Raw genomic sequence first — 17,140 nt, forward strand, 5'->3', positions numbered from 1 at the left:
CGATTGTGTTGTTTGTCTAATTCCGGCTGCCATATGCGCCTAGCGCTAATATATTTCCCGATGCTAAAGGGTTGAATGAGGCAATTCAGTAGCACAAAAATAAAACTCTTGGTGGATGCCATGACAAAACAAGGCAAATCGGAAAATGTATTTTTATTTCCATTTTTGTAATAAAATTATATGTTGTAGAAAAGGCCAACAATAATATCCTTAGGAGTGCCAACATTGAAAGCTTTTTTTTTAACAAAAACGTTTTTTTAATGTTGTATTGAAGAAATGTTGAACAATGTTCTTTTTTCATCTTTCAGTTCTTTAAAAGAACGCTGCCGTCATTTGGTGATATGCTTTAAACAATGGTTGACTTCCTAATTTAATGAAGCACATTAGGAATATTGTTGTTGTCTTAATTCCAAAATGTGCTCCTTTCACTTGTTTGTCAAATGAGCAGCTACGAAGACTATTCTTAAAACTGTTTCGTTCAATGCATGTAGAAAAATCTTCTTTTCCGACAAAGAAATCTTGTTCAAAGGTTTGCAGTTTTCAGAATCAAATGTTAACATTGACGGTTCTATACTCAATTAAAGAAGATTTCTTGAAATTCCTTCAGATTTGAAAGATTACGACAGCAGACCTTAAATAGAATTTTTGGCATAAGGATTTTGATTCAATGGTGGTCAGTTGATAAATGCTTTATCCATTGCCTTACAAGGATGCTTACAACTTTCTCTTATATTTGAAAATATATCTGTGGCAAATATTTATTTCTAATACTCATATCTTTAATTTGCATCTCTTTCGTGCTGATATTAATACCCAACACCAAAGAACGGTAGTTTGCAACACATCGAAATATGCATTTCCGTTACTAGAAAGTATATACATTCTTGATCGTCATAAAATTCCCAGACGATCTTGCCATTTCCGGCCGTCTGTCTATTGTAATCAGGCTACAGTTTTTAAAAATACAGATATTGAGCTGAAACTTCGCATAGAATCTTTTTTGTCCATAAGCAAGCTGTTTCTTGATATAGCCCCCATATAGACCGATCTCCAGATAAATAGTCTTGCAAATGCACATTTGCCCATGAACATTCCATTAAGTAACAGGGTCAAATTTCTCTCATATCAATGAGTGCCTTCCGATTCAAGTTTAGGGGCCTCCTTTTTATACCCACCATCATAGGATGGGGGTAAACTAATTTCTTCATTCTGTTTGTAACATCTCGAAATATGCGTCCGAGACCCCATAGAGTGTATATATTCTTTATCGTCATGTCATTTGAAGTAGATTTAGGCATGTCCGTCCGTCTGTCTGTCGAAAGCACCCTAACTTTGGAAGGAGTAAAGCTCCCCGCTTGAAATTTTGCACAAATACTTCTTGGGTCGGTTGGGATTGTTAATGGGGCAAATCGGTCTATTATTTGATGTAGCTGGTATATAAACCGATCTTGCGTCTTGACTTCTTAAGCCTCTAGAGGGCGCAATTCTCGATGGATCTGACAGTAATTGCACGAAGTGTTCTATTATCACTTCCAACAACTGCGCAAAGTATGATTCAAATCAGTTCATAATTTGGTATAGCTGTCAAATAAACCGATCTTGGATCTTGACTTTTTGAGCCAATAGAGCGTGCAATTCTCATCCGATTTGGCCGAAATTTTGAATGATGTGTTCTGTTATGATTTCCAATAACTGTGCTAAGTATGGCGCAAATCGTTACATAACCTGATTTAGCTGCCATATAAACCGATCTGGGATCTTGAGCCTCTAGAGGGCGCAATTCTCATCCGATTTGGAAGAAGTTTTGGAAAACGGCTTCTCTCGTGACCTTCAACCTAATATAGTTTGAATCGATCAATGGCTTGATACATCTCCCATATAAACCGATCTCCCGATTTTGCTTCTTGAGACCCTACAAGGCGCAATTCTTATCCAAATGAACTGAAATAGTACACAATGACTACTTCTACAATGTTCAGCATTCATTTATGGTCCGAATCGGACCATAACGTGATATAGCTCCAATAGCATAACAGTTCTTATTCAATATTCTTTGTTTGCCTAAAAAGTGAGACCGCTCATAGAACTCGACAAATGCGATCCATGGTGAAGGGAATATAAGATTCGGCCGGGCCGAACTTAGCACGCTCTTACCTGTAGGCACGCTCTTACTTGAGTTCTATTAAACAGTAGGAGGATTTTTCGGACACCGTCCATCAGACCACAACACCATACTGTAATAAAGGTCTGATGGCTGGAGTATATAGGCAATGCATTCTTCATGAGTTCTATTAAACAGTAGGAGGATTTTTCGGACACCGTCCATCAGACCACAACACCATACTGTAACATAGATCTGATGGCTGGAGTATATAGGCAATGCATTTTTCTTTAGTACTTTCCACCGTAGCGCGGAGGTAAGCAAGTCCGCCTATGACTAACATCCTGGGTTCAAATCTTTTTCATGAAAAAAACTTAAGCGGCGTTTAACCCCTCCTAATGCTGGCGAGATCTGTGAGGTACTTTGCCATGTAAAAACATTTTCCCAATGAGGTGAAGCACTGCGGCGCGCCGTTCGGACTCGGCTATTAAAAGGAGCCCCCTTATCAGTGAGCTTAAACTTAAATCAGACAGCACTCACTGATATGTGAGAAGTTTTCCCCTGTGCCTTAGTTGTATGTTCATGGGCAAATTTGAGATCATTTACGAAAAAAATTTTACTATATCAATTATTTTAAGAATCATCACTTCCAATTTCACTTTATAACTGCATAGGTATCGATTTCATGACGCTTTTGAAATATATTTGATTTTAACAGTATTTTAGGGAACGTATTCACCTGTTATAACATTCCTTTCACTTAGCCCTTTTTTGCTTTCCATTAGAATCCATTCATAGCGTCCCCCCAATTTATTACGAACAAAGTGTTTAAAAGAATATGTAAAATTTCTTTCAGTAACTCTTGCTTTCTCATTCGTAGCACAGTGCAGCCAATGAATAATAGAACTTCATATGCTGCTATAAACAAAAATATCGCGGGCAAAAAATCCAGCAGAAAAATCTAACAAACGAAAACGAAAAATATATGAGAAAAAAAAACACACACACACAAAAAAGAAATCAAACTGTTCAAGTCAACAAATTCTCAAATGGAATTTGAATTGCTTTCGACCATCCAAAATAACGGAGATAGCGCAATGGACCACCACCACTTTGTCCATGAATACTGATTGAAGGTGTACTATTCACTTTGCTTCAAGCACTAAAGGGATATGCAAACAAAAACAGATTTTTTCAAAAGCATATTTCATTCGTTTCTGTTGATTGCTGAAACTTAACTCAATCAAAGAAACGAAAGGTTGAGCATACAATCCCAAAGAGATTGTAGTTCTATGAAAGTTCCCAAACAAGAACTTTAAAGGGGAGATAACTAGTTTTGTTTTTTTGTTGGGAACCTTGATGAAATTTGCATAAATATTACCACAAATATTTTCAACTAAGCTCATGGTCCTTTATTGATATTTTTTATTTTGATGTTTATACAACAGCCTTGCGCCACCTCATGCCCATGCGTATTATCGTGCTAAAATGAAAGTCATATTATATTTGGACTTAATCCTATATGCAAATTTAGAACATTCATTAGTATGAAATCCCTTAAACAAATTTAGCACCCCGGCCTTAGTTTACTTCGCCAGTGTGCCCGCACAAAAGTGTTGTATAACCAAATAAGGAATTCATTTTATGAATCTCTTTTTGTGTTGGTCATTCTTCCTTTTCCGTCTAAGCTTTATTATACTTTATGCAAATTTATTGTTTGGCATTAAATTCAAACTCATGAACTGAAAGTCAATTAAAATTTTACTCTTTTTTTATTTTGCCGACATTTTTCCTTACAAATGCAAAACAAAGATAATGAAAGTAAATTGGTCAATAACAACAACAACAACAACAACAACTACGACAGGACAACATTTTAATGTTATTATCTGCCAACACATAGATACAGGGATAGACATTTCCTGGTATACTGCCTTGCTCGATTGTCCAAGAAGGTGTGAATGTGTTAAAGAATTTAAATAATTTGAATACAATTTTCTTAAAGCCAACTAACCAAATTTACATACCCATGCAAAATGACAAATTTGATACACATACTTATGTATGTAAATAACCTGACAAAGGATGATAGGAGAATTTCAAGTCTCCTAATAGTTGTGGTTGCAAAAGTTATTCACACAAGGATCATATATGGGGTATGCCACAAATATTAAATTTTTTAAAATTGCTATACAGACCATCGAAGGGGTAGACTTATACTCATTTTTTATACCCTCCACCATAAGATGGGGGGTATACTAATTTCGTCATTCTGTTTGTAACTACTCGAAATATTCGTCTGAGACCCCATAAAGTATATATATTCTTGATCGTCGTGAAATATTATGTCGATCTAGCCATGTCCGTCCGTCTGTCCGTCCGTCCGTCCGTCCGTCCGTCTGTCTGTCGAAAGCACGCTAACTTCCGAAGGAGTAAAGCTAGCCGCTTGAAATTTTGCACAAATACTTCTTATTAGTGTAGGTCAGTTGGTATTGTAAATGGGCCATATCGGTCCATGTTTTGATATAGCTGCCATATAAACGGATCTTGGGTCTTGACTTCTTGAGCCTCTAGAGTGCGCAATTCTTATCCGATTGGAATGAAATTTTGCACGACGTGTTTTGTTATGATATCCAACAACTGTGCCAAGTATAGTTCAAATCGGTCCATAACCTGATATAGCTGCCATATAAACCGACCTCCCCTAGAAGTCGCAATTATTATCCGATATGCCTGAAATTTTGTACGACGGATCCTCTCATGACCATCAACAAACGTGTTTATTATGGTCTGAATCGGTCTATAGCCCGATACAGATCCCATATATATCGTTCTCTCTATTTTATTTCGTGAGCCCCAATGGGCGCAATTCTTATACGAATTGGCTGACATTTTACCGGACCATATCTTGATATCGTTTTAATAGCAGAGCAACTCTTTTCTTATATCCTTTTTTGCCTAAGAAGAGATGCCGGGAAAAGAACTCGACAAATTCGATCCATGGTGGAGGGTATATAAGATTCGGCCCGGCCGAACTTAGCACGCTTTTACTTGTTCACTACTAACCTACACTTTAATGGTGATTTCGATTCTGAAAAATGTTACATTAATGTTGCACTTATAGGGGACAACATTTTGCAAATGTCGCCCCACCCTCTCGTAATGTAACACTTTTTGCAATTTCAATCGAACATGTTCATATGTCCATAGGTAGTCATTTCGACCAAATAATACTGATGAAGCAATACGCCTAATTGTCATCAGCTAAATACCGCGCGTTCACTCTTTTCCATTTTTATACCCATCACCGAAATATAGGGGTATATTCATTTTGTCATTTCGTTTGCAACACATCGAAATATCCATTTCAGAACCTATCTTATGTATAACAAGTAAAAGAGTGCTAAGTTCGGTCGGCCCGGTATATCTTTTTAGGCAAACAAAGGATAAAAGAAAAGAATTGCTGTTATTGGAACAATATCAAGTTATGGTTCATTTCGGACCATAATTGAACTGAATATTGGAGACCATAGTAGAAGTCATTGAGTAAAATTTCAGTCAAATCTAGTGAGAATTGCGCATTTTAGTAAAATAGGGAGATCCGTTTATAGGGGAGCTGTATTAGGCTATAAACTGATTCATGCCATATTCGACACGTATGTTAAAGGTTATGTGAGAAGCCATTGTATAAAATTTCAGCCAAATCGAATAATACTTGCGCCCTTTACAGGCTCAAGAAGTCAAGATCCCATATTGGTTTATATGGCATCTATATCACGTTATGGACCGATTTGAACTATTCTTAGCACAGTTGTTGAAAGTCATAACTAAACATCTCATGCAAAATTTCAGCTAAATCGGATAATAATTGCGATCTCTAGTGGCTTAAGAAGTCAAGACCCCAGATCGGTGTATATGGCAGCTATATCAAAACGTGAACCAATGTAGCCCATTTACAATCCCAACCGAACTACACTTATAAAAAGTATATGTGCAGAATTTCAAGCGGCTAGCTCTAATCCTTCGAAAGTTAGCGTGCTTTCGACAGACAGACGGACATGGCTAGTTCAACTTGAAATAGGGTACTACATATTTTTTATATCTGAAGAGGGAGCGGACCTTACCCTTACCCTAATTTAAAGAAACGTTAGATCTCGGAGAAGGGTGGTGCGATTTAAGCGAAATTTTGTGTGCTCTCATATAGTACACTAAAAATAAAAATTTGGTATCCAAATTTCGGATAGGGTACTTAAGGGGGCCGCCCCATCCTAAAACCTACCAAACTTATAGTTAGACCAATCACGACAATATGGGACTCAAATGAAAGGTATTTGGGATAAGAAAACGTATCTGATATCCAAATGTCGGACCAAGTGTTAGGGGGACCACCTCAACCCCCAAAACACCCCTAAATTGCAAATGAAATGTATTTGCGAGTAGAATACGAATCTAGTATCCAAATGTGGGACCTCGTTTTTGGGGGTCCACCCCTCCCCCAAAACACACCCTAACAGGACTTATTTACTGACCATAGGAATATGGGGCTTAAATAAAAGGTATATAAGTGTAGAATTCGAATCTGATATCCAAATATGGGACCAAGTGTTTGGGGGGCCGCCTCTCCCCAAAAACATCCCGGAAGGCCCAAGGGGACAAATTTACGACCATAGCAATATGGGGCTCCAATTAAAGGTCTTTGGGAGTAAAGCACGAATCTCATATCAATATTCGGGAAATTGTCTATGGGGCCACCCCACCCCCACAACACCACCCAAATTGTAAGTATTTGCTGACTATTGCAAAATGAGGCTCAAATCAGAGCTTCCGACATACATTTTCAAGGCCAACTCACTGCCGACTATGGAAATATGGGGCTCAAATTAAAGGTATTTGGGAGTAGACCACGTATCTGATATCAACATTAGGAGCTAACTGTCTAGCGGACGTCCCACCACCATAACAGCCCCCAAATAGGACGCATTTTTTCACCAAGACAATTTGGGTCTTAAAGAGAGTGGAACTAAATATTCATAGTTTTTAGGGCCAATACCCCAAACCGGACATATTTGCTGACTTTTGCAATAAGGAGTTTAAATGAGACTAGAAAACGAAATTGATTTCCAATTTTGAGACCAATGCCAATATGGGTTTCAAATAAATACCCCACAAACAGCAATTTTTTAGTGACCATCGCAATATGGGGCTCATAAAATGTAGAATACGAATTTGATATCCAAATGAAGTACCACGTATTTAGGGCACCATCCCTTTCCCAAAACACCCCCAAAGGGAAAAAAATTTTCGACTATGCTAATATGTGGCTAAAATGAAAGGTATTTGAGATTAGAAAACGAATTTGATAACCTATTTTGGGGCCATGTGTTTGGGGGACGCCTCATCCTGTAAACTCCTCTTAAGCCAATGGCAATATGGGGTTTAAATAAATGGTATTTGAGACAAGAGCACGATGCTGATATTTTTTCACGGCCAAGTATCTGGGGGACCACCTCTCTCCCGTAAACACCACTAAATCAGATATCGTGAGAATATCGAGCTGCAATAAAGTATGTTAGGAATGGAGTACACCTTACATCCAAACTTAAATTCGTAGACCAATATGGAATTCAGATAAAGGCACTTATATTGTTAAACTCTTTGTCAAGCGATATACTATTGTATTTTCGTGGCATAGTATTTCACTAAAAGATCTTTAATTGTCGAAAATATATATTCCAAGGAAACTTTGGTTCCAAATAAAGTAAAAGAAGGCGCAGCGTAGCGGGCCCGGGTCAGCTAGTACTTTATATATACTTTTATATATATACTTTGCCGCTTTTTTCCCAAAAATTCAGCAAATTGTCATTTTCTTCTTCTGTTCAAACAAAAATTTCTTCAATGATAGCCGCTGATTTTAAATGTGACATTCTCCACCGTAGATTTGGCACATTGTAAGAAATGCAACATTTTTCCGAACACTACACCCTGTGGTGGGGTTACATTTTTTTGAACAAACGAACACAAAATTTCGATTTCAGTGCAACATGTTCGAAAAAATGCTACTCTGTTATGCTCAATGGAAATCACTATAAGTGTGGTATTGGGTATTAAAATTAAGTGATTACCGATCGACTCAGTATCACTTTCTGATTCGGTTTAGCTATACCCGTCTGTTTGTCCGCCATCCAAAATTGTGAATTTTTTTATCTGCTTTGCCTATAACTATTAGAATTCGTTATATTCCCGCTCCGTTAAAATTCCTCTAGTATGTTCCATTCTTTTCTATACCTTTAATACATTTTTAAGCATTTAATTTAATTTTTTATTTTTTTTTTCTCATATTCTTCCAGATTACATTTCAAGTGGCTTGACTCGCTATTCACACGGAAATCCACACTTCACATTGCATCCTCTATAATGTCAAGTGGTTTTGTATAAACACCCGCTCCGCAATACAATCTCACCATAGTCGAAGTCAGTCACTCAAACGGCAACAATAATTCCAGCACAGTTCTTGCACAAACATCCAGCCGTAACCTGCAGCCCTACACAAGTTGGCTGGCATGGCTATGCATCACAACGCCATGTTACCGGGTTCGGCGAAATTTCAGTCGAGGCCCTCCTCGCCACCATTTGCAGGATTTTCGCCACCCAACGACTATCCCCATCCTCATGCTCAGGATCCAGTTGCATCGATGCAGATGCAGCAACATGCTCTGGCACAGCAACAGCAGCACCAGCAGCAGCAACAGTTGCAACATCATCAGCAGCAAATGGCTCAAAATCATTTCCATTCAATGGCAGGACGTCACTCGGGTCGCAACATGACTGCCACCGCCAGCATGAAGAAGAGATCGGCCTCCTCATCACGCGGTCAACATATGGTCAATTCTAATACCATGACCAGTGGTATGATATCCGCAGTGGGTGCGGGAAGTTTGGGCCATCATCGAGGAGATTTAATATTCCCCGACGAGTCGGATACCATAGAGTTTTGTATGCCTCCACAACCGGGTTCATCTAATGGCATTGGTCATGGCATTAGTAGTGAACTACTGTTGACACATGGGAAAAATGGTCTGTGTACTGGTGAGGCCTTTGCCGAGCGACGAAGGAGAGGTCACAGTCGACGAAGTAACCATAAAATGGATGTTGAACAACAGGTAGGAATTAAACCTTTATGCACATAGGAAATAGATTTACAAATTTCCACCACTGTGGTACAGGGTATTATAACTTTGTGCATTTGTTTACAACGCTAAGAAGGAGAAGAGCTAAACCCATCGATAAGTGTACCGATCGGCTTAGAATCACTTCCTGATTCGATTAAGCTATGTCCGTCTGTCCGTCGGTCCATCTGTCTGTCCATGTATTCTTGTGATCAAAGTACAGGTCGCATTTATTGCCCGATTGTCACAAAATTTTGCACATGGCATTTTTTTGGCTCAAGGACGATCGCTATTGATTTTGAACAAAATCGGTTCAGATTTAGATATAGCCCCTATATATATCTTTCATCCGATATGAACTTTTAAGGCTGTAAAGGCCACAATTTTGGTTCGACATTCACAAAATTTTGCAAGAGGTGTTTTATTTGACGTCCTCGTATGAGTGCAAAAAATCGGTTCAAATTTAGATGTAGCTCCCATATATCCGAAATGCCCTTTTAAGGTTGAAACATCCACAATTTTGGTCCGATCTTAACAAAATTTTGCATGTGATGTTTTATGTGACGTTCTCAATTGTGTGCAAAATTTCGTCAAAAGCGGTTCAATTTTAGATATACCTCCCATATATATCTTCCATCCGATATGGCCTTTTAAGGCTGTAAAAGCCACAATTTTAGTCAGATCTTTACAAAATTTAGAACAAAGTGTTTTATTTGACGTCCTCACGTGTGTGCAAAAAATCGGGCCAGATTTAGATATAGCTTCCATATATATCTTTTATCTGATATGGCTTTTTATGGCTATAGTAGTAACAATTTTGGTCCGATCTTTCCAAATTTTGCATGAGGTGTTTTATTTGACGTCCTCATACGTGTTCGAAATTTTAATTAAATGGGTTCAAATTTGTAAATCAGCTGTTCCCTATGAATTGGCGAACGAATTGAGTAACGAAAAGAAAAACAAGTAAGAGCGTGCTATGTTTGGCCGGGCCGAATCTGATATACCCTCCACCATGGTCGCATCTGTCGAGTTTTTTGCGCAGTATCTGTTTTTAGGCAAACAAGGTATAATGAATAAGGACGGAGGAGCAGCTATGTCAAGTTATGGTCCGATTCGGGGCTCAAGAGGTGAAATCGGGAGATCGGTTAATATGGGAGCTGTATCAAGCTATAAATCGATTCTGACCATATTTCACACGTATATTGAAGGCTATGGGAGTTGCTGTTGTACAAAATTTTTGCCAAATCGGATGAGAATTGCGCTCTCTAGAGGCTCAAGATGTCAAGACCCAAGATTGGTTTATATGGCAGTTATATCAGGTTATGGACCGATTAGGACCATACTTCGCACAGAACGAAATAAGTGGCAAGATCGGCGAGGTAGTCCTTAAACTTAACGCAGATGTCATCAACGAGGAGTCCCGAGGCCATAATCATGCAACCGTCAGCATATAAAACAATCTCCTCGCCTTCTAGAGAGGTTATAATAGAGGAAGGTAAAGTGCCAGAGACATTACCACGCCTTGGGGAACTACCTGTTACACTCTACGGGGCTTTGACTTCATATCTCTAAATTCTACAATCGACTGGCAACCACACAAATTGTTTGTGAACAAGTGTTGAGGGTCGGGGGCAGGGACGTCTTAGCGATGATGACTGGATGACTGACTGCACGAAAGCCTTCAAGGAGCCGCGAGGTTCTATTACCTGATCTGATTTGGACCTCTGTTCATATGTATAGTGATGTTAATCAGTCGTCGTGCTATGCAATATACTGAATCTGTGCTGGTGTTAAACAAATTACAAATTTGCCCATGAATATTCCATAAAGGAACAGGTAAGGTGCTCAGCCCCGGAAGGTGAAGTTCTCAAAAGTCTTGGCTACCGGTGAGAGAAGGGAGATTGGTCTGTTCGATTCTCCTTCACTCGGGTTCCTTGTAGGACGTCAGAAGCGGGACTATTTGCCCATATTCCAGACATCGGGAACTGTGGGAGTGCTAAGAGACAGGTTGAGGAGTTGTGTCAAGTACTCGACTGCTGGCACACCCAAATTTTTCAGCATCATAAGGGAGATTCCGTCTGGGCCCGCGCCTTGGATGACTTGGCTGACCAAATGCAAATTTTCCCATGAACATTTCACTAAGGACTAGGCGCAAACTTCTCACATATGACCAAGTGTTGTCCAATTCAAGTTTTTAGCTCAATGATAAGGGACCTTTTATATTCGAGTCCGGACGTAGCGTCGCAGTGTGAGACCTCTTTGAGGAGAAGTTTTACTTGGCATGTTATCTCGCAATTGTAGCCAGCATTAGGAGGGGATAACCACCGCAATTTTTTTTCTTTTTATGTTTTCGCCAGGATTCTAACCCAGGCGTACAGCGTCATAGGGGGACATGCTATCCACTGCGCTACTGTGGGCTCGTTCGTTGACCACCCTACTAATTTTAAGATTCCTGTAAAATGTATCTTGGAATTTCTTCTCAGCAATACGTGTATCTAATGGAGTTGGCAGTTCATGGTAGCGGTGATTAATGTACTCTCTGAAGTCGTCCTAATCGGCTTTCGTTTAATCTGTCAATGGAAAATGGTTTGTTCTCCTTAGCTCGCCAGGAATGTTATTTATTAGACCATGTGATGAAAAGGATGCAGCTGCAGTTAACCGTATTTCTAGTGGGACGGCCGTCCTTATTTACCGCGCAAAACTTAAAGCTGTCAGTGTAAGATGCAGATGATGGTCAGCTTTATTTCCCTGGGGCGGCATGCTACTACTGCGTCTATTGCCACACGGGAGAAGTCGGAGGTCGAACAAAATACGTAGACTGAGGCGGAAGCCTCTGACCATTTGGCATTCTACGGGGTCAATCTGGTACATAGAACCGATTCCAATCGTCCTGCCTATGTGTGACAAATCTTCGTAGGGCAGTATTACAAGGCTCAAGGCTCCACAATTGTCGCCATCACTTGTGGAGGATATTCACCACTAAAAACTTTTGTGGTAAATACCACCTTCAGGCGTCCAGCGTAAGAGGCGCATGTGCTATACTACACTGAACAAAACTTGTTAAAAAAAAAGTTTGGTCAAACAAAAGCTTTTTTGTGCTGAAAATGGGAAAGCAGGCATGAGTACTATTTTAGCAAACATTAGACTGTTGGTTTAGGATACATAGGGCTGTTGTTAAAGCAAACATTTCTGTCTGCTATTTTAACATAAAAAGCTGCTGTATCAACACCAAAATCTGCAAAACTTACAAAAAAATTTTGCTTTGATGACAAACTGTTCTGAATTGAAAGCTTTATTTCAATTTTTTATAACCTCCACCATAGGATGGGGGTGAACTACTTTCGTGAATTCGTTTGTAACTTATCGAAGTATTAATCTGAGACGCAAAAATGAGTATATATTGGTGAGCGTCTTGACATTCTAAATCGACTTTACCAAGTCCGTCCGTCTATCTATCTATTAAAAGCACGCTTACTTTCGAAGGCATAAAGCTAGCCAGTTATGGTTCAATTCGACTCATCACTTCATATCAATGCCATATTAACCGATGATATGATTTCTTGAGCCTCTAGAGGGCGCTATTATGAACCGATTTGGCTGAAATTTCGCCCGATTGGACTGCCTCCAGGGAGCGCAATTACAATGATTGAAATAATAAACGATTTTGTATGATTGTATGGTGAACAAGTGTAAAAGCAGCAAAATTAGCTACGTATATTGAAGTTTGTTAATATGAGATAGTATAGGGACATAGCTGTAAACATTATACGACTTTTATAATTTTTATTTCATAAAAAAATATAACCCTTCCCCTCTTTTTGTTACAGGTTAAATGGTCTCGCAACAATATTGCCGCCACAATGGAACGTTTCGAGCCCACACAGCATCATTCGTCCTCTTCAACTTCATCGCTGGAATACGGGTTTGCCGCCAGTGTTGTTACACCATCGTCAACACCATCGCATCACTCCCAGCATCAAATTTCACCTGCTCCCTCACAAACATTTCAGAGTGCTGCCACATCGAGTGTGGCACCCTACAACCATGTCTATTCGTATGCCTACTATGAACCTGGTGCTGCCAAATGTCATACGAATATACCACCAAAAGAGGAAGCTGCTGCCATTATGCCAGCTGCAGCTACTCAAGTTGCGGCTTCAACAGCCGCAGTGGCAGCGGCGGCGGCAGCTGTTGCTGGCCCTTCCAAGAGTCCAACCCGCAATTCGATACGAGCCCTGTTGGCGCGAAGTTTTCGTTCGAAACCCAAAAATTCTCCCTCAACTTCGTCATCGCCCAGTGGGGCGGAGGATCGTCACAATTATACCACACGTTATGGCACTACGGAGAACCTCTACGAAGAGGTTAACGATCAGAAGATACGCAAGGTACTTTCCGATAATCGTATTGTCAAGTCCAATGTCATTGAAGAGATACGCAGAGTCCAACACAATCACTTTAGAGTTTTAGATGAATTAAATCTATCGCTGGAGGCTTTGATTATGCCCGAGACTCCGCCCGATATAAGTCCCAATGTGGAGGTGCCCGAAGGCCCTCCAGTGGCTAGCGCCAATGTAGCGGCGGTGCTGGCTACACCCACGGCTACGGCACAGAAGCCCCGACGAGGAGGCCTGCTGGGAGGTGCAGCTTCCACATCCTCGTCAACAGTGTCTTCGTCACAGCCGCGTACCTTGTCTCACGCCAGCCTAGAGAACCTTTCGTCAACTTTTAACTCAATAGAACTGAAAGATCACGCCCATCTTTCGTGTATTAATCCAGAATTTGATGAGGGAGATTTGGACAGTGGCTTTAGTGGCAGTGGCAGCAGTAGTGGAGCCAGTTACAATGAAAGTCTGCGTTACTATAAATCCGGCCATACTCCCAACCACCATCCTCATCACACCATGCACCACCACCAGGTGCAGTTGCACAATCACCAGGTGCAACTGCATCCCACACATCAGCAGCAACAGCAGCAGCAAACGCAGCAACAACAACAGCAGCAGCTTCAACAACCCACCACTTTACCCCACAATATGCGCAGTTGTCGATCTTCCACGGCATCCGGTTCATCAACTTCCAAAAGTAGCACGGTTTCATCCGAGGATCAGGGCATTGCTATGATGACTTCATTAGGCAGCTGTGGAACAGCCGTCACTTCGCCAGCATCGCCCTTCCATTATAATCGCTGTTGCGCCGACATACAGCGGGCATCGGCGCGTTCGGCCTCTGATTCCTCAGCGACGGGTGCTAAACCAAAAAAGAACTTTTGGAAAATAAAACCGTGATGCTATAAAAGGGCTTTACGTAAACTCTGCAAGCGTTGGAGTATAGTGGTGGTAAGTTAAATTAGTTCGTCCGCCAACCCCTACTCCCCCCACATAACTGTTTCTTCTTTCTCGATCCATCTATCTATCTATCTCTCTCCCAAACTATCTTGTAAACTCTGTCTATCTTTATACATTCTAAATTTAAGGCATTATATACAAACAAAAAGAAAAACAAGTGATGTATTTGTAAAAACAAAACAAAAACCTAAAACGAAATATTTAAAAACAAGCTAAAAATAAACACACACACACAGAAAACCTTAGAAAGCTATTAAATATAAACAAGAATTAAATGCATTTTTAGTTAAACTAAGCATACATGTATTTGTTAATTTAAAACAAACAAAACGAAAACGAAAACAAAAACGAAAAATGAAAAAACAAACTATTGTGAATAATAAATTTATTAAAATTTTGAGTTAAACAAAATTGCTGTTGTCTTTTTATTTCTCCCCGAACTTTTTAGTTGGGTTCTATGAGGGTGGGTGTACAAATTTTGTGTTTTCTTTTCCGGCGGTTACCAACTTTTCCGTTTTTTCTCCATTGGCAATTTATTATCATTTGAAATTCGCATACAATGAAATCTTTAATAATAATATTCAATGGATTTATTGGGTTGTCTTTGCTGCTGCGCAAAATTTTGGAAGCACTTATCATTTGGCTTCTTAATCTAACCAAAAAGAGTTCCTTGAAAAAATCAGTCAACTAACTCAAATCTCTATTCCAAATTTCGGCAACATCGGACAATAAATACGCCTTTTATGGACCCAAAGCACTAAATCGAGAGATCGGTATATATGGCAGCTATATCCAAATCTGGATCGTTATGAGTGAAATTTAAGAGGGATGTCCAAAGGCCTAACACAATTCACTGCCCCAAATTGCGGCGACATCGGACAATAAACGCGCCTTTTATGGCCCCAAAACCTAAAACCGAGAGATCGGTCTATATGGCAGCTATATCCAAATCTGGACCAATCTGTACGATAATGCAAAAGTATGTCAAGGGCCTCAGTTAACTCACTGTCCCAAATTTCGGCGAAATCGGACAATAAATGCGCCATTAATGGGCCTAAGACCCTAAATCGGAGGATATTATTCTGTCATCGTTCCAGATTTGGATGTAGCTGCCATATAGACCGATCCTCCGATTTAGGGTCTTGGGCCCACAAAAGGCGCATTTATTGTCCGATGTCGCCGAAATTTGGGACAATAAGTTAACTTAAGCCCCTCGACATACTTGTATATAGCTGCCATATAGACCGATCCTCCGATTTAGGGTATTGGGCCAACAAAAGGCGCATTTATTGTCTGATGTCGCCGAAATTTGGCACAGTGAAATGTGTTAGGCTGTTCAATATATTTCTGCAATTTGGCCCAGATCGATCCAGATATGGATATAGCTGCCATATAGACCGATCCTTCGATTTAGCGTCTTAAACCCATAAAAGCCACATTTTTTATCCGATTTTGCTAGAATTTTTTGCTGGAATTTAGCGCAGATCCCCGATCTCTCAATTTAAGGTTTTGGGCCGATAAAAAGTGCATTTAATGTCCGATGTCGCCGAAATTTGGGACAGAGAGTTGTGTTAGGCCCTTCGACATTTTAATTTGGCTCAGATTGGTCCAGATTTGGATATAGCTGCCATATAGACCGATATCTCGATTTAAGGTTTTGGGCCCACAAAAGGCGCATATATTGTCCGCTGTCGCCGCAATTTAGGACATTGAGTTAGTTTAAACCCCTCAACATATTTCTTCAAGTTGGTCTAGATCAATCAAGATTTTCATATAGCTGCCGTATAGACCGATCTCTCGATTTATTGCTCGATGTCGCCGAAATTTGGGACAGTGACTAATGTTAGACCCTTCGTTATTATTCTTCAATTTGGCTCAGATTGGTCAAGATTTGGATATAGCTGCCATATAGACCGATCTCTCCATTTAAGGTTTTGGGCCCATAAAAGGCGCATTTATTGTCTGATTTCGCCGAAATTTTAGACAGTGACTTATGTTAGACTTTTCGACATCCGTGTCGTATATGGTTCAGATCGGGTTTTTTTAGATATTGCTACTAAAAGGCCAATATTTTGTTATACACAATTAAACAATGACTTGACCTCCCCTTGATATAGGCACGCTGCCTGTCCTACTCTTTATCATGGTATCCACAATGCGTTCCATAGTTTGAGCAGAAAGGACGTAAGGCTTATAGGCCTCTGGTGTCGCTTAACTTGCCTTGCCGGGCTTGGGTATAAACAATAAATACCACCCTTGCCTCCTGCCAGGCTTACGGAGTATATGCAAGTCCTAAGCACGCTGTGAAAATAATGGCCAGATAATTGACATCCTTTTATAGTAATGCCGGAACTATTCCATCAGGTCCGGGTGACTTTAATGGTTTTAAACTCCTCAAGGCTTCCTGGACCATTAATTCCGTTATGATAAGCCTTCGATCAACCTCATTATTCCAAGATTCCGGTGTCTCCGTGAGTACTGTCGTATCCTTTGGAAAATGCGTTTTCATCAAAAGCCTCAAAATGTCC

General features: G+C 40.0%; 1 protein-coding gene across 1 annotated transcript in view; it reads left to right on the forward strand.

Annotated features, from left to right (window-relative positions):
* Window positions 1-14,865, forward strand: part of LOC106085279 (AF4/FMR2 family member lilli) — an 81,808-nt gene extending 66,943 nt beyond the window's left edge. The window contains exons 3-4 of the mRNA XM_013249457.2: window positions 8,449-9,261; window positions 13,095-14,865. Coding sequence (XP_013104911.1) covers window positions 8,662-9,261; window positions 13,095-14,552 — 2,058 coding nt within the window. The 5' untranslated portion in view covers window positions 8,449-8,661 and the 3' untranslated portion in view covers window positions 14,553-14,865. The remainder of the gene's footprint in view (window positions 1-8,448; window positions 9,262-13,094) is intronic.
* Window positions 14,866-17,140: the final 2,275 nt, after the last annotated feature.

Source organism: Stomoxys calcitrans, chromosome 4, assembly GCF_963082655.1.
Source record: "Stomoxys calcitrans chromosome 4, idStoCalc2.1, whole genome shotgun sequence".
NCBI classification, from domain to species: Eukaryota; Metazoa; Arthropoda; class Insecta; order Diptera; family Muscidae; genus Stomoxys; species Stomoxys calcitrans.